This window comes from Terrapene carolina, unplaced genomic scaffold (assembly GCF_002925995.2).
Source record: "Terrapene carolina triunguis isolate 2854851 unplaced genomic scaffold, T_m_triunguis-2.0 Scaffold113, whole genome shotgun sequence".
Lineage (NCBI taxonomy): Eukaryota > Metazoa > Chordata > Testudines > Emydidae > Terrapene > Terrapene triunguis.
Window position 1 is genome coordinate 12,369,876 of NW_020664464.1, and position 18,887 is coordinate 12,388,762.

Genomic DNA, 18,887 nt, shown 5'->3' on the forward strand with positions numbered 1-18,887 from the left:
CAGACAGCCTTGAATCTTGCAACCAGAGTGTGAGAGCTGAGAAATATTCCCATCATAACAGTAAAACATTTCATCTTTATGGCTCTTAGAAAGCAATTTTCTTCCATTCTAATTCAGTTTGAGCTTTGAAAGTTCTTGAGAGTCTGCATAGAAGCTAGTTGATGCTTTGGAAAAAAACAGATATAGTTTAAAACCTAATTAGTGTATTTGTACAGCAAGTTTGCCACTAATCTGTAGAAGTAGCAAAATTCTCCCGGCCGACTCTGTGATCTGGCCTGTCTACTATTTTGCTATGCTAAATGCTATTACAAACATCTCTCCATTCAAAATGGCCCCTCTGTCGTATGTTCTCTTACGTAAGCAAAGAGAGATTTAGACTGGAAGCAGACTTCTGCTATTTCCTGTTTGCTCACATGTGCCAAGGAAACCATTGAGGGGCAGAGCAATAGCACAGCAGACTGGTGGAAGTTTGGAACCCAGGATACAGTTACGGAAGACAGGCACACACACACTTCCTTGGAGTTTTTTAAGGTCAGGCTTAACAAAGCCCTGGCTGGGATGATTTAGTTGGGGATTGGTCCTGCTTTGAGCAGGGAGTTGGACTAGATGACCTCCTGAGGTCCCTTCCAACCCTGTAATTCTATGATTCTATGATAAAGAGGGCATGGTTTAGACCAGGTGTCGGCAACCTTTCAGAAGTGGTGTGCCGAGTCTTCATTTATTCACTCTAATTTAAGGTTTCGCGTGCCAGTAATACATTTTAACGTTTTTAGAAGGTCTCTATAAGTCTATAATATATAACTAAACTATTGTTGTATGTAAAGTAAATAAGGTTTTTAAAATGTTTAAGAAGCTTCATTTAAAATTAAATTAAAATGCAGAGCCCCCCGGACCAGTGGCCAGGATCCAGGCAGTGTGAGTGCCACTGAAAATCAGCTCACGTGCCACCTTCGGCACGCGTGCCATAGGTTGCCTACCCCTGGTTTAGACTCTTTGGGACATTTCCCAAGCCAATTCACCCATCCCTACTTTCTTTTTAATCATCACTTTAACGGTACATACAATACCTGAAGTCCAAATTCATTGCAATCTTCATTCAATGGCCCTTTTTAAAATGTGAAAAGACACATTTTTTAAAAGTGTTGGCCAGTTCTTATGCAATGAGGTAAAACCCCAAATGTTATTTTGTTCTACACACTCTACACCAATGTGATGTCCAATACTATTTCTCGCATTCTGAGGTGTTATTTTCTAGCCCTTTCTGTCTGATCATAAATTAGACTTAGCTTGTAAAAACATGCAATTTTTATCTTACATAACTCCTCAATGTCAACTGCCAGAAAGGTATCTCAAAGGATCATAAGCGTTGTTGACATTACACTAGAAAGTCAAAGTCAATGATCCTGAAAAGGAAACGCTCTTTCAATGTTTAACAAAGGAATAATCACACAAAATATACTCAATCCAGAACATTGCATAATCAAATTTTTAAAAATCATTAAGCACATCACTTACCTATTTAAAGATACACTATTAAGATTTACACTGTGATAATTGAAATATTTATGTATTTTCTTTAGGTACTAATAATGCCATGGAGTCTTTAATTTAAAATCTGTTTGTAAACTTAACTTGTCTATCCTCATGTATGCTGTTTATTGCTTTTTAAGTTATGAAAATGTGTTTATTTCTTAATTCACATGCACAAGCATAATGACATCGTCATCTCTGATGATTGGACATCTGATCTGGACACCTCTGCACATTCCATAACATAAAGGAACAGTGCTTCTGATAGCTGAACTTCTGCTATAATACCCACTCCACAAAATTCGCTGAAGTCAAGGCATGTGCTGAATTTTGTACAGTGGTTACTTTTTGGGTGGTATAACTTCACCAGAGATCTGAATGCTAATAAACGTATCATTTGTTTGAAAAAGCAATATCTTAGATTTTCACATAATTGTTCATTTACAAATGCCTGATATCAGATAAATGCATTGAATTAGAGTCTCCCATCAAATTGGAGACTGTTATAAATACAGAAATACTGTGCTATTGTTGCCATAGGGATGGTGTGAGATCACAGCAAGAATTGTGATTGGGATATTGGGAGAAGGGGGAATCCATGTGACCATCTTGTTTGGAAAGGATGAAATTCACCCCTGTGCTGACAACGAGCCCAAGCTCAGACTTGGCACTGCAAAGCTGCCCTATTAGGACAGCTGGAGATCCCCCTTGTCATAAGAAAATCACCAGTTGCCTAAAAGCTGGCATACCTTCCAGTAAAAGGAGCATCTGGGGGTGTGGTCAAGAGTGGGAGGGGCATGGCTAGAGCACAGTGTGCTCTGCTTAACCTGTGCCAGCAGGATGGTGTCCATGGGGCTTAATTTACACGGAGGGGAAAACTGGCCACAGCACTGGGGAAATGGAAAGGATATTTATAGCCACCTGTACCTCAACCCCTGGGTCTTGCACCAAGCACAGCTTAGACAAACCTAAGGATCTGGCCCATAGAAAATTAGTGGGGCATAGGTCTTGTGCTGGTCCTCTGCACAGGAGTGAATTTTACCCAACAAGCAGTCTACAGTGTGAAAATTGAGACCCTCTGTATTATAGTAACTCCTGCTCCCAACAAAACTTCACCCCAAGCATTTATATTCTGAAAAATATAAATCTGTGGTGGTGGGAGGAGGGGAGGAAGTCCTTACAAACATCTTCTATTTTAGTACTTTGATTATTTAGGCCAGATTGTGAACTCCTTGTGCTCAGTGTGAGTTACTCTCATGAGTCAGCCCATTGACTTCAGTGGGGCTGGTCAGCTGAATAAGTTCTCCCCAATTTGAGTAAGGCTTGCACAATGTCACCCTAAATATTTACAATAGCATAGGACAACACAGTCAGGAATAAACATAAACACAGCATAAATAGCGTTGCCAAATCCAAGTCCCATGGAATTCTGTGGCAAAATTCCCATTGTGTGACCTGGATTTGACCCAAGATGAACAGCTCAGTAATTCTGAGAAAACAGTCACGTTCCTTCCCAGAGTGAAAAGTCAGCACTGTGCTGTTCTATCAAGTACAAATATTTACTTTAAAAAAAAAGTGAACATGCCAGTGAATCTGCAGTTCTGCAGAAAAGGACCTGGGGATTACAGTGGATGAGAAGCTGGATATGAGTCAGCGGTGTGCCCTTGTTGCCAAGAAGGCCAACGGCATATTGGGCTGTATTAGTAGGAGCATTGCCAGCAGATCGAGGGAAGTGATTATTCCCCTCTATTCGGCAGTGGTGAGGCCACACCTGGAGTATTGAGTCCAGTTTTGGTCCCCCCGCTACAGAAGGGATGTGGGCAAATTGGAGAGAGTCCAGCGGAGGGCAACAAAAATTATTAGTGGGCTGGGGCAGATGACTTATGAGGAGAGGCTGAGGGAACTGGGGTTATTTAGTCTCAGAAGAGAAGAGTGAGGGGGGATATGATAGCAACCTTCAACTACCTGAAGTGGGTACCAAAGAGGATGGAGCTAGGCTGTTCTCAGTGGTAGCAGATGACAGAACAAGAAGCAATGGTCTCAAGTTGCAGTGGGGGAGGTCTAGGTTGGATATTAGGAAACACTATTTCACTAGGAGGGTGGAGAAGCATTGGAATGGGTTATCTAGGGAGGTGGTGGAATCTCCATCCTTAGAGGTTTTTAAGGCCTGGCTTGACAAAGCCCTGGCTGGGATGATTTAATTGGTGTTGGTCTTGCTTTTAGCAGGGGATTGGACTAGATGACCTCATGAGGTCTCTTCCAACCCTAATATTCTATGATTCTATGAACAGGCTCATAATACAGATTCAGCTTGGGTAAGTAGTTACCTCCATTGATCACAGACCATAGCATAAAACAACCAAGTGAAGGGAGCAAAATAAGCAAAGTACCAAATTTTCAAAAAGTGGCCTTTAAATTAACACCTTCTACATTTCTACACATAGGTATCTGTGAATGTAAATCCCACTGCTCATGCAGAAAATGACCATCCTTTCACTCCAATCTCCCTCAAAAATACACATGTGAGAAGCCACTGAAAGATATCAAGCTCTTTACAGATGTCTTGAAAGGAGAGCTGGGAGCAGTACTATCACAGTGTCAGGGAACTGATTGGTTGCCAGTCTCACATGCATCTCGGGATATGATAGCTGCAGAGAAATTGTATGCACAAATTGAAAAGGAGACACTAAGTATAGTGTGTGGCTGTACAAGATTTTTATGACTTCCTCTTTGGTCATAGGCTCAAAGCAGAAAAAAACACCTAGGATACAGCGACTACTTTTGAAAAGTGAAAGTATGATGACAGCCAGATACTGTTTTTGACCATGAGACTGAACAGTCTGTTACAGACAAGGACTTGTCTGATGAGGGTTTGCAATGCAGCATATTGGAAAGATTGCTGAAATGCCCTGAGAGTCTGATTGAGATATGTTATGTTGTGTGAAAGCAACTTGCAGGGCTGCTAAGTTAGTTATTATATTTGTCATAGGTGATTAGCTTAATTTAATAGTGTTTAGTTCAGTAAAAGGATCTAAAAAAGGGAAGATGTGCTATAGAGTAAATCATGTAGATAGTGCAAAGATGCCACACTCCCTGTACATTGTAGATGCCGTTTTTGTTTTCCCTGTGACCCTCCCTGCTGGGACCAGAAACAAAGAAGCCCAGGATACGGGAGTCACAGGCTGCAGCTACACAGAGCAGTAGGAAGTTTGTTACAGCACTGTTGGATAGGGTAGCCTCTCACACATTTCCAGAATACTGGACATTCTGGTACTTCCAGGAGTAGAGTGTGCCTGCCTCCGCTGGTGCGACCTCACCCCTGCCAGTGATCTCACACGCACAGTAAAAATCACTTGTTATAAAGGGCATCCCCCATCGGATGCCAGACAAAACTATGTTTTGTTTTGTTTCAGTACCGGAAGGAGGGGGACAAACCGCCCAAAAAGAGGAGTGTCCCAGTTCAAAACCGGATGAGTGGTCTCCCCATTGCTGTATATAGTTCTGTTCATAATAAAAGGGTTTATCTTGACACCGCTCTGCTCATCATAAAGTTCCTACAGTTTTAACCTGTAGAGCCTGAAATGGCTGGAGACCCAGTTACCTGAGACATCATCTCTCTCTCCCTGTGATGTATTGCCACAGCTGAGAGCAGCAGAGGTAGCTCAACTGGAGCTCCCTCAGTACTGTATACATGAGGAGCTGCTGGCATCATGTTCTCTGGGAGGTCTTTTGGAACTTGCTCACCACAGTTGCTTTGCCAGAGCCCAAATTCACTACCAGCTGGGCACGTGACAAAGGCACTTGAGGGTATAGGCTGAAGTGGGTATATTCATGGGCAGTCCTTTGTTTGGGCCTGCAAGGGTTAATGAGCTGCTATGGGCCCACTCAGCCCTGCCCTGTTACACCTGCACTCACTGTCAGGTGATGAGGAGGTGGTTATAAAGGGAAAAGGGCAGCTCAGGTGGGGTTGAGTGCAGGTCTCCTATCCTTTGCTCCTTGAGGGTGTGCTCCTGAGACTGTCAGAAGGAAGGTAGGCAGGCAGGCCTGCCATAGGAGTATTGTGTTTGTTGTTTCAAAAGACTACTGGGGCTTTCTGTGCTACCTGGTTCTGGTCTAATGAGACTGTATGGATAACCCTGACCAAGGAGGTGGGGAACTTCCTCAATAAACTCTGTGGACTTTTGTACCCTGCTTGAATTTACCCTGTGATTGGTCTTAGAGCCTGAAGAGCATGGACATAAAGTTCATGCTGTGATTTATTTTTAATTTAGGAGATAAGTGGCCAGAGCAGGGGCAGGGTATTTGTAGTTGCATTAAAAAAAAAAGCCAATATTCTGCTTTCCTGACATGTGAAGCTGTATATGTGTAGGGAGAGCAGAGTATCAGTTATGAGTTGTCCTATAGATCTGAATATTTTGTCACTTCAAAATCAAATATAACCAGTTAGCTTTAAAGAGATACTTTTGCTTGTTTTTAATCTATCTTTTCAAGCTGTAAAACAATATAAAGCACAACAATTATGATATGAGGGTATGTGTTAAAAGTCTTTAAATTAATTGTTGGATGTCTCCACTTTCTTGGGTACTTAAAGTGAGACCCCTTTAAAGGGCCTGACTCTTCAGAAAGTGCTGAACATCCACCCTATGAGAATCAGGTTCCTTTAAGATGTCTCCAGTTTGAAACCCAACAACTGAGACACCCCAAATCAGTAGTCACTCTAGAGCAGGGGTAGGTAACCTATGGCACACGAGTTGATTTTCAGTGGCACTCATGCTGCCCGGGTCCTGGTCACCAGTCCAGGGGGCTCTGCATTTTAATTTAATTTTAAATGAAGCTTCTTAAAATTTTAAAAACCTTATTTACTTTACATATAACAATAGTTGAGTTATATATTATAGACTTATAGAAAGAGACCTTCTAAAAACATTAAAATGTATTACTGGCACGCGAAACCTTAAATTAGAGTGAATAAATGAAGACTCGGCACACCACTTCTGAAAGGTTGCCGACCCCTGCTCTAGAGCCATCTTTATTGCAAACTCTTCTTTGTTTTAGTGACACCTAGTGTCCTAAACGAATTTCTGTGGAAGTCACTGGTATAAGTGAGGATAAATGCAAAACCAACAAGGTCTTGCGGACTGTTTTGACTTTTTTAACATGTAAGCACAGTAAAGAATTCTCATTCTGAGCAACCATAGCCTCCCAGCAATACGCCACAAAACTCTAAGCAAATATAAATATGTACAATACTTTAAATTGAACCATTTTTGTTTTGTTTTTTCTTTGTTCCCCAACATATTATTTCCTATTCCCCTTAAATGGAAAAGAGGCCTCCCTTAACCCAGCCAGTCTTCCTTTTGTTTGTTTGGCATAGTAATGTTCAATAGTAATGTTAATACAGTACAAAATCATAGAAAGGCAGTGAAGTCTAGTGGATGAAGCTGCTGACCTGTGGACTGACCATTGGGCAAGCCACATGTCTTCTCCCATTATTTGTGTCTATGCAAATAGTGAACTCCTTGGGGCAGTGACTGTTTCTCCCTATGTGTGTACAGTGTCTAACACAATGGGACCCTTACCTTGGTTGGGACCTCAACCAATTACTGTAATACAAATAATAGCAGTAGTAGTTCTCCACACTTTTTTTTTTTTTAATTTAATCAGTGAAGTTGAACACCGGAGACAAGATTAAGGAAAAAATCTTGCTGGAATCTCTTGATCTTAAATCAGTGATAGAAGAGCCAGTTAACAACTCCTGTAACTCTCCCCTAGATGAGTAAATATAGTTATATTTTAAAGTATTTTACCTTTGGCAAAGTGCAAAGCAGCCCCAGTTGTACAATTATAACATGACTCTATGGGGCTGTTAAAGCAATTACTTTCTTAGAACTGAATTTTGTTTGATAATGCTACAACTATGGTTCAGCATGGGTGGAATTTAAAAAAATAAACCTGTTGAGCCAGTCTGATGACCTAGAAGTAACACTGAACACTGTCACCTGGAGGATCTAACTTAAGATCAGGGTTCTCACTCAATGGAATAATCTGTTAATCTTTATTCTCTCCTCCTCCCCCCCCCCCCAGATCATTGTCCCTTAGAATCCAGCAAAAGAACCACTAGCTATTGAATTGCTTCTCTTAGTTGATCTTCTCTGAAAACAGTAGCTTTTTTAAAAAAAAATTAATTTCCTGGAGCTTGTTTGCAATGCTTATAAAATCTGCTAGGGGGCAATAGATGCTAGCTTGTTTCCAGGCAGATTATGTCAAGGATACTGGGGCATATATTATGATTATGTATATTGCAGCAGTACCTAGAAACTCCAGCCCCATTGTGCTAGTGCTATCAGCATGGTGGAGATCTGCTTACAATAGTCTGTTTTTAATGTATTCTAGTTATAATGAATAATCATGTGTCTAAAGCACAGAACTTGATGACTTTTTTGATTCTGTTCCGGACTGCAGATAGGTCATTTATGCCCCTGTTTTTTTACCTTTGTGCCTAAAGTTAGGTACCAAAATGCATATCTAAGTAAGTGAGGTTACAGGTGCAGAGCACCGCTGAAAATCAGGACACTTATTTAGGTGCCTACAGATTTAGTGTAGTCTTCAAGCACCAAGTATATGAGTACTTTGATCAAAGTTCTGACATCCTCCAATCCAGGCCTTTCTTCATGCACTGGATTCTGGATCTTCTTCCCAGGGCTATCAATAAGAACTTTGCCATTGATTTCAGTGGAAGTAGGACTATCTACAGCCTTTAACAGGTGAATCAGCTACCTGACTCTTCAGTGTATTTCATTTTTGAATCCCCATTACAGCTGACTGTAGTGCAGTTGGCATGATGCTTCAACAGCCTATTTGTGCTTTTGCACTTACAGCTCTGAATGTAGTTAGGCAGCTATCCTCCACAGTTTGAGAGAAGTACCCTGGCTACAAGCAGTGAATCCATAATTGATTCTCTTCGAAAAATTCCCTTTCACATTTGATTTTTAGTTTATTCAAGTCAACAGACTAACTGATGTGAATCACTGCTATCTCCATAAATTATCCTATTGTGGGAGAGTCACCCTGCATGCCAGACTTCTGGCCTATCATTTTAGGAGATGCTCTTCATAGTGCTCTGTCTAGTCAAGAAATTGGTAAAACTAACCTACTGTACAAATAGGTTACAGATATTCAATTGTCTGCAGTACCATAGCACTCCAATTTTTCATATTAATTGATAGGGAAGAAAAATATGTATTTATGAGTAATGCACTGGACTTGGACTCACAAGATCTAGGTTCAGTTCCTGGATCTGCTGCAGATTCCTAACTTGTCACTTTGGGCAATTCACTTGGTGTATCCCCATTTTCCCATCTGAAAAATTGGGATACTATTTCCTCCTCACAAGAGTAGCAAGCTGTGATGAAGTGAGAGTCTTCTGAGACACTTTTGCTACATGTGCATCCATTTACCTCTGGACTTTGCATTGGTACCCAGTGGATACAAAAGGTTTAAAGCAGCTCTTGGGGCAGAACTGGAGACAGGAGGTGTTGTCATGTTGTCTGGGATGGAATAAATAGGTCATTAAAAGACTAACTGAGACTGGCCAATCAATTGCCAGGACACTTACATGTAGGTAGCAGCAACAAAAAGGAAGGAGATTTCTCCCGCACTCCTCACCAGAGAAGCAAAGGTCCCAGCTCAAAAACAATGGAGCAAAAGGTATCGGTACTAGGATAAGAGTTGGTGTTTGTAGCAAATTAGCTGGGACTGACAGAAATTGAGAGGCAGAACCAGAAAGGGATTCCATGACTGGGTGGAACACTGGCTTGGCTTTAACCTTTTTCTCTATGCTAATGTAAGGATTTTCTGACAATGTTTCAGTTGACGAATAAATCCTGGTCTGTCTTGAGAAGGCTGCCTGATGTCACTGCAAATACTTAGTGAGATGCACTGGCCCCTGAAAAGGGCAAAAGTCTCTGACCAGGAGTCTAGCTCAGCAGGACCTGCTGGACAGAGCTCACTGTGTGAAACAGCAGTGCTGGTGCCCAGAGGCTGTCTTGGAACCATTGAGGCCACATGGCCTACCCTGGGGCGGGGAGGTCTGCTACACAGAAGGAGTTCCTCCAAGGGACTATTTAAAATGTAGTGTGTGGAACAGATCCTATGGATTCATGACATGAGTATAAATTAATGTGAGGCACGGCTTCCATCACAAAATTATCTACTTGTAGGTACCTAGACACAACTGCCATGGGGGGGAAATCTGGACTCTCCCTTCATTTGTAATCCTAATATGGTCACTTCAGAGGTCTCGCACAAGACTTTGAAGTGTATTTCTCCCCGTCTTTGCATCATTGTCTAAAGTAAACGTTCACTTGCAGCCCCATACCTGGACATGACTTTTCCAGGTAACCAGTCACCTCCCTCCCTTCAACTAAACAATTTCTTTACAAAGAATCAAACTCTTTAACATTTAGGAAAACTGCATGAATTTTTAGAGACTCTTGCTTCAATGTGTTCAATTCATACTGTAAGACTAGACTTAAATGGCAATTAGTTCGGTTTACTTTTTCTTGACAAGACTTTGAAATGACAATTTTGATGTAAATGTATCTGTCCTGTTAGTCTCTTCCTTCCTGCCTAGAGTGAAGTGTAACTTTTTCAGATCATGTCTACCATAAGGCATTTTTATACTGTGGATAGCAATTTTGGGAACTGAAGTATGATAGTGTTGGTTGTGACCGTTGTTTTCAACACCATGTCAATAAACTCCCAATCTAGGCAAGTCTAATCAACAAGGCATGGAAAATGGTTGCCAAAGCTGTCTAAATAGTTATTCCCCACCGTTGTATTAGCAATGGTGTAGAAAAGGCCTTAGTGTAACAATGTATGTCAGACAGTATGGCCTAGGTGAGAGTCAAATGTAGATTCCCAACCATAAATCAGTTAAATGATTGAAAGAAGTAGAACTAAAGAACAAGTCCTCTTTTTGTATTCCTGTTTTGCCCTGTTAATCACCCATCTGCTCATCAGGGCTTGTCCCCAGCATTGACAGGCTGTCACCACAAGAGCAGAAACCTTCCGCTAATTCTCAGATCTTGTGGAGACTGCCAGTTCCATGACGTACTTTCCTACAACTTCAGGATTTCCTCTCACCTTAGGCTAAAGGGCCAGACCATTAGTGAGTTTTTTCCAGCAATACTGTTGCTTACTGAAAAGATGTTTTGTCATACTTAAAGCACTCTCCCAAGTGAATTTCATACCCAATGAACTTCCTTGTTTCCATTTCAAAAAGCCCTATTCTGAAATTAATTCCAAATTACCTATGAAAACCCCCTAGTTTTCATATCCTTTTTTTCTCTATATCTGTATTGCCGTCAATGAGCAGGAAGGAAGGCAGGGTCACACTGAAGCAGACGTCAGTGCTGTCAATGGAGGGACGTCCTCTGACAACAGTGTGACTTGACCTATAACCCAGGGTTCAAATACCATCTACTCATTTCCCATTAGACTGTACATCAAAAGTTTCAAATCTGTTTTCCACTTCTGCCACTCAGCAGCCCAGTGCTCTGCAACATCACTAGCTGGGTGGTTCTTCAAACACACAGCCTTCAAATATCAGCGTGCTGAATATTTTTCTTAAACTACAGTTTGTAGTTTATTTATAAAACCATTACATGAAAGAGCTCTAATGGAACAGAAAACTAAGTATTAGTGCCCTGGCTTTGAAACACATTTTCAGACCTTTTGATATGCACTTTTTTATTTATTTATTTTAAGGTTACTGATAGTAGGTACAGCTTCATTTTCTGTTACTCGCCCACTATGTATATGAAGTTCAGTGAAAGATTCTCACCCTCAGTCTGGTCCCATTATGCTGGGTAAATGCGTCAGAACAGCATAAAGGGCCCTTAAAAACCATAGGGAATATTCCCCTAGTGTGTGCACTGCGAAGACTTCCATAATACACCTGGTATAGGGGGCATACCAGGGTGGCAGAGGGAGGGGCACATAAGGAGTGGGGACACATGATGATGTAGTATAACACATATGCCAGCCTGCAATCCATAAGGCTTGAGAAGGCTGTTGTATCTTAGATGCCCCCAGCATAACTTAGGCAGGCCCTGGGTCTCTCCAGTTCTGGAAGAAGCCCAGGTTCAGAGCGTGCAACGTGGCTTAAAGCTGTCTTAGCCCTTCATCCCCTGGACTGAGTCCTGACTCAGAACCTCTCCCACAGAGCCTCATTCAGCTCACTTTTCGTGGTCTCACACTGGTGTAATTCCATTCACGGCAATGGAGTTGCCTATGCTACCAGTATGAAAAGAGAAATGTGTTCTTGACTAAATTCAGAATCAAAGAGCTCATACTTCACATGTATCCGAAACAGGCACTCTAAAGTTTATTAACCCCAGAGAATACCTTGTATTTTAATGTCCTAGGTGCTTAAGATTTCTTTTTCTCCTACTATAAGATATGTAAAGTCAATGGGAGTTAATTGCATGTTTTGGCATGAGTAGGACCTCCAGATTTTCAAATGCGCCCCCCCCCCCCCGAATATCATCTTAAAGACACCTTAATGTAATTGCGTCTAAAAACATGTTTTTTTTATTGCAGACAAATTAACTACAGGGCATCTTCAGAAGATGCCCTGTAGTTAACGGTCAGATTGTATGATCAATTCTCACACTACTTTATCCAGACCTGATGCTAACCATCAAATGAGCCTGGCTCCTGAACTCCGCACAACTCAGGATCAGGCCCCAAGTGATCTTTTGCATGAGGCAATCAGTCCTGTGATTGTTAGCAGTGGTGCTTGTGCAAAGTGCAATAAAAAAATAAAAAATTGTCCAGCATCAAAGTTTTTCCTCTATGGTCAAGGCAAAGTTTAAAACCCCATACATATCTATACAAAACAATAGAAAAACCCAGTATTCTTGCAAATATTCATGTATACTGTAAGAAAAGGAACTATCTTACTGGAACAGACCAGATATTCATCTAGTCTCGTATTCTGAGTGGCTAGGATCAGACTTTAAAACCAGAAGTGATAGCCTAGTCTCACCTCCTGCACAACACAGGCCATAGGAGTTTCCTGCTTCAAGTTCAGTAGGTGTGATTCAGGTAGGCACATCTTCAACATCAAGTCTTGATTTAAGAATTTTGAGTGATGGAGAATCCATCACAATCCTTTGCAAGTTGCTGCAATGGTTAATTACCCTTAGTGTTAAAATTCTGCACCTTATTTCCAGTCTAAAATGTCTGTCTAGCTTCAACTTTCAGCCACTGGACTATCTTCAAATGATCAGAAAATAACCTTCATCAAATTTCTGTTCCCTATGAAGGTACTTATAGAGCGATCCTGTCACTCCCATAACTGTTTGCTAAGCTAAATAGACTCAAGGAGCTCACTCATGAGAGAGAGCACATCTTCCAATCCTTTAATCGTTCTCCTGGCTTTTCTTTGAATCCTCTAACTTTTGTATGAGATTACAAGAACTATTTCCCACAAATCCATGATGATTGACAGTAATTATATTACCCTTCTTTAAGAGTGCCACATGAGTCATTCCATTTTTTTGCCTAGGACTGTAGGACTTGTGTTATGAAGGAGCACCTATTTTACTTTCTCCAAACCACTTTGTCATTTTGCATTGTGATATCTATCATCCCCTAATCCTTTCAACCTCTCCTTGCGTGAAAGGCTTTTCATGCCTCTCCCAACTTTTCTCCTTTTCCATGCAATTCTCCCAGTTTCCTCAAAACATTTTTTGGAATCCAGCGTGGAGGTCTGCGTATTTAAAAAAAAAAAAAAAAAAAGCTCATTTCCTTCTCCAATGTAATAATTGCAAGTTTTGTAATTAGTTTCTGCATCAAAGCTGGGTAATAACTACAATAACCTCCTCCTTACCAACACCCCACACTACATGCTTTAGTGTCCGTATCCTGTCTTCTGACTCCAGCACAGGTATGGAGGGACTATCTACTTTGTTTATAGAGCCAACTAAAATACCTGCTTTTACTCTGTCCTCTCATTTCTCCCCTCCCCCCCCCCCCCCCCCCGAAGGTGTCATGGACACACTGATTAGCTCATCAGAAGTTACTATCCAATCAGTAAGTCTCACTTCCCTACAGAGGATAAGAACGCAGTCTCCAAAGCACTCTTGGCTTTTAAAAGTATTTCCCTCTTTATACTACTACTTCCTCTTACTTTTTTTAAATGCAAATTTAAAAGTCCATTTAAACAGAATCTTAAAGTTAGGGAAGAGAACATTCTACAAGGCTGGGAAATATTTCCATGCAGTATAATGTGGCTGGCCACACACAACAAGTTGTTTCTGAATACTGCTGCTCTTTATGCAAAAGAACTCTCATTTTATTCCTCATTTTTGGCTCAATATCCGCCACCTTTGTATACTCAACACTCCGTGGCAGCCTGCATGCAATTTCTTTCATGATTTAGATTCCCTGGCAATTGCTCAAATAAAAAAAGATCCATGGTGTAGCAGTTCCCACCTACTGGGAACCAGCCCTTATTGCCTTACATGGGCTAAAAAAACACCCACACTTCCCCACTTTCCAAGTGGGGTGTGAGGAAGTTCAACCTCCGTGGCTCACTGCTGCTGTAATCGGACAGGGCATCCAAGATGGCACTTTGTTTGGTAGGTCAGTTGTGTACATTGAGCAAGGTCCCTTAGAACTGGGCAATTCTATGATGAACCATATGTGGTTAATTTAAATAGTCTCTTGTAAATATTGTGTTTAATACTTTTGGTCCCCTCTGGCCTTGGAATCTATTGCCATAGCAGATGAAACACTTGCTAATTCCAGCAGTATTTCAGGTTGCAAAGCACGCAACCAAGAGGTGCTACTGAATTCAAGTAATAAAAGGGTTATTCTATTCCAATAAACTTAGTTAAGCCTTCCCCACTAAGATGTTCTAGTCCATATTTTATAGTTCTCCATAATGTAGAAAGCTGATTTGCTTTAATTTCAGAAAGGCTGTTCCTACAAAAACACACACATGAACTAGATTAGAGATCAAACCTGGCAATATTGCAGCTGAAAAATAAATGCAGTTATATGTGACTGTCACTAGAGGACACTATTTATTTCTCATATCATAAGGCAAACTGAATTAGAAATACAGCTCACAAAGGAAAGATCAGCTGTGTGAAAAACTATATACTAACCAAAAATAGTAGGCTTGTGGTCTTTCCACACTGGGAATCTTAATCATGTCATTAACATTTAAAATGACTTCAATTGACATGACTTCAATTGAAGTACTGTTGCTTATGAGAGGTACCATAACAGCATTCAGATCCTCTATTTACACGCAAGAGATGAGCAGTAAGCGTGGGGGTAGTGGCAGTACTCTGCAGAACCCTGTTCTGGAGCATATTAGCATGACTAAGAAAGTAGCTTAGTCTCTAGAATCGTTCATTAGCACTATTTTTGACAGTTTAACTTTCCTTCCTGTGATACGGCCATTTGTCCATAATACTTTGGCCTGTAACTCACTTTGCACAAACAGAATAGTCACCACATGACAGTGAGTTTCAGACACTTCCAATCAGGATGATTTTTAAAACCAATGACCTGGAAGTGGAAAGGCTCCATAACTCCCTGTATACCAGAAATTGACATGCATTTTTTAATTGTGGAATCCCTCTCTTGCATAAAGCTTTTTGAGAGACAATTCTAATATAAATGTTCCATTTATATTAGCAGTGTGTTAAGCACTCAAATGTCAGACTGAACTGTCCTAGTGGAAATACTAGGTAAGTATCACTTTGACTTTTTTCTTCAGTTGTACAGTCTCCTGACTAGAACTTTAGCCTTTCATATAAGATTCTACAGGAACAGTTTCAGACTTCTGTCCTTTCAAACTTCATATTTTTAAAATGTTCCTCAAGCATGTCAGGATTCTTCTCATCCATGCCATCTAAGTCAATGTCAAAATCCAGTTCATCACTTTCTTCTGACTCTTCTCTTCTACTGATCCTTCTTTGGCAATTTCCAGTAGTCTCATTCTCCATCTTCTCTGGTCCTTTACTGATCCTAAAAGGAAACATACAAGTATTATTTGCCAGGCTTTCAGGATCTAATTATTAAACTGGGAGTGGAGCAGGGGGAACTTTTATTTTAAAAACAAACAACTCTACTTCTGCTGAATGGAAAAACTAATGAAATAGTAGAGAGAGACGTCCCTGAAGAGAATCCATGAATAGTTCAACATATCAAACTGTTGCTGGCCATAAGCCACATACCAGCAAATTAATGCATGATGCTCAGTAAAGAGAAACTGCTGGCACAAGAGCAATAAAAACACTAAATAGCATAGTTGCTATGCTCTACAGCAACCCTTGTTTGGTTTCTTTTTTCTGCTTACTCTAATTCTGCATAATCAGATGACAAATTAAATTCAAACAGTAAATTAGCTTGTGCATATTTTATGGTATTTAACTTCTTAATCCATTTTAGAGGGCTTCACTCCAAAGTAGATGCAATTTACCCTTTGCAACTAAAATAAAGTCTTATTGGGTCTGATCTCATTCCCACCAACGACAATGGGAGTTTCACCCCTGATTTTCTGTAGGACTGAGGTTGCTGTCTTCTACTGAATCCTGTCACGGTTACTTAAAGTGCATACTAACATTGGAAATTTCAAACGTGTTTTGTTAAGAGAATGCATGAGCTACAACTAGGGCAGGTAATCAAACTTTCAGAGAAGTACTTACGGAACTACAATTTCTTCTTTCTTTCCACATTTAGCACAGACTTCTAATTCACAAGCACAAGATCTACAAATAATATGGTAAGAATCCTTTACAGTCTTTTGGAGGCACTTCACACTATTAAGAAAGAAAACAATATTAGAGTGATTGTGGCTAGTTAGCAAATTGGAATGTTCAACTAATTCTTGAAACAACTAGACTTATTATTGGAAGGTTTTATAGACCCCCCCCCCCCCAAAGTGGGAGAAGACTACTTTCTGTAATAATAAAATCCTATGTATATGCCAATCTCATATGAAATATTACTTAATGTTAAAGAAATGTTAACAAATTGACTGTACTATGATATTTCTTTTCTCCTTTAACTTATGTCCGTTTTGGAAAATTAGAACAAAAGAGGGAAGAATTTTTTTAATGATCAAAATGATAGAACACAGATCTGTGTCCACTTATTTGAGCAGGCTGTTTGGTTCACTAACACTGCCTATTTCTTTAAAAGCTGTACAACTTTTCCTATTTCTTTGGCTCAGACAAGAATAGTCCAAGCAGAATATAGTACTAAGACATATGTGCAATTTATAAATGCAAACTACAGATGCAGAGAAAATACATTATATACCTTTGCATTTCTCAATGTACAAAAGATGACTTGAGTCGAAACCCACAAGAAGCAGTGTACTATTCCAAACATTTAGAGGCTTTGGTTGCTATTGTCAAAATAAAAATGATAGAGGACCTCTGGCCTGAAGGTTAAACTGCCTTAAAATTTGAATGACTCAAACATTCATGATATATCAAAGGTCTTCTCTTTGGACAAAAACCGAGAAGATATTTCTGATGTAATCTAGTCAGACCCAAAACACCACCCTGAAAGCCAGCCCTTCTCAGCCCTGAAGCACTCCAAGGATTCAAGCACACAGCTTCTTTCACAGTGGGTCTTGCAGAGGAAGCAAAAGAGGCTGGATATCAAGTCATCAGATACTCTTCGAGTTCTTGGAAGGACCAGGTGGGCTAGTAATTAACATCTTATTGGCGCAAGAGGACTACTTTTTTAAACCACAACTTTCAGTCACAATCTGTTGCGCTAGTTTCAAAGATTGAGGGGGGAAAAAGGATTAAAAACAAGACTAAGCAAAACTAACCATTTTAACTTAAACACCAATAAGCTTTCCTTAAAGACTAGTGTTATTATCAACCTGAGGAAAGGCTGGTGAAAAGAGGACTGAGGAAGTGGACACTAGAGCACAGGTGTGGTGCTTAGGACAAAGATCTTTAGCATCCACACTCATAAAAGCCCTGAGAATAGTCTGGGCTTTCAGACCCAGGGTCCATGGACTTGAGTCCCACTAACCCTGGGCTTACATTGCAGTGTAGACATACCCTTTAATACCTTACATTGTAGGGCACCAGATCTCATGGAGCGTGAATGTACAGTACCACAGGATAAACTGCTCTAAAATCTTCTGTGGTAATGTCCTGGAAGAGGATATGAAAAGCTCGGTCTGTAGCAGCAAGGTTTCTAAGGTGTACTCACCCAGACCCTGCAAAGTTTCCAGCCAAAGATATGTCATTCATGCAAAAAGGTTCAAGGAGAACATAAAGTACTTAATTTGTGCACTTTTACAGTATTCAGTACTATCTGGTTTCTACCACAACTCCCTTCCTTGGGCTCCAATCTGTCTCCCCTTACTGTAGACTACACTGTGCTTCAAAGATAGTGATTCATGGATGTCCGACTCCTCAGAACATTGAAGTGCACAGGAATCATGGTAGGATAAATCTCTGAGAATATAAGCCCTTCATGTACTGTCACGGATCGCTTTAGTTTCAGTAACTAGCATGATTAAATGTAATGTTAAAAATGGATCTGATCTGAACTCAAATTAAAACTTCAATTTTTTTTCATGAAAATGTCACTTTTTGACCAAGCTGGCTATTTTCATTTAAAAATTAGTCATTATAGCACTGAATATTCCTTTACAAAATGAAAATAAATTTAAAATTCAACTTCCACTGAAGCCAGGAAAGCCATAAGAAAGCTTTGGGAACTAATAATGTGATCCAAGTGTCAAGAGCAACCACTACTGGGATACTTTTAGGTTTTGCAGGGGGAGCTGCTCTCACTGACTCAATTCAGTAACAAAGCAAGTAGAAGGTCAACTGAAATAGTCTTCACTGAATCCTAAACTGGCTCTTCAGAGTATGCCTACCCCTGATGAGGGCAGAAGTGGAATATGTCCACTACTTGCCTTCCATGCAGGTTTATCAGTAGCCAGACTTAGACAGAAGGTGCAACAGGCCTTTTCTCTTTTGGCCATGAGGACTGCATATCCCATCCCTGTTAAGAGCTCAGTTTTTCTAGGAGTGGACCTTATGGAACTAGCCACAGAATTAAGTCATAAGATTTATTTTCAAGATTTTTTTTTTAAATACTTTTGTCATTACACAAACTCCCAACACCTTCAGCCCATTATGCTTTATGTTGTCAGTGAGTGACCTCTGTCCACCTGTACTCCCTGAGTTAGCCTGGCCCCTTTGATGAGGGATTTTCGAGGGATTAGGGATAAAAGGATGGCAGGCTAGAGCCTTGTAGGAAGCTCTCAATATTGCCTACCAGGCTGATTGGCCAAC

The 18,887-nt window shown here is 40.5% G+C and overlaps 1 protein-coding gene across 2 annotated transcripts in view; it reads right to left on the reverse strand.

The window, feature by feature from the left end:
* Positions 1-14,476: 14,476 nt before the first annotated feature.
* The window catches only part of CUNH9orf85 (chromosome unknown C9orf85 homolog), a 30,537-nt gene continuing 26,126 nt past the window's right edge, over positions 14,477-18,887 (reverse strand). For both annotated transcript variants that reach the window (XM_024211024.3, XM_024211025.3), the window contains 2 exons: positions 16,260-16,373; positions 14,477-15,579 (listed from right to left, as the gene is read on the reverse strand). In XM_024211024.3, the coding sequence (XP_024066792.1) occupies positions 15,387-15,579; positions 16,260-16,373 (307 nt within the window). In that variant the 3' untranslated portion in view covers positions 14,477-15,386. The remainder of the gene's footprint in view (positions 15,580-16,259; positions 16,374-18,887) is intronic.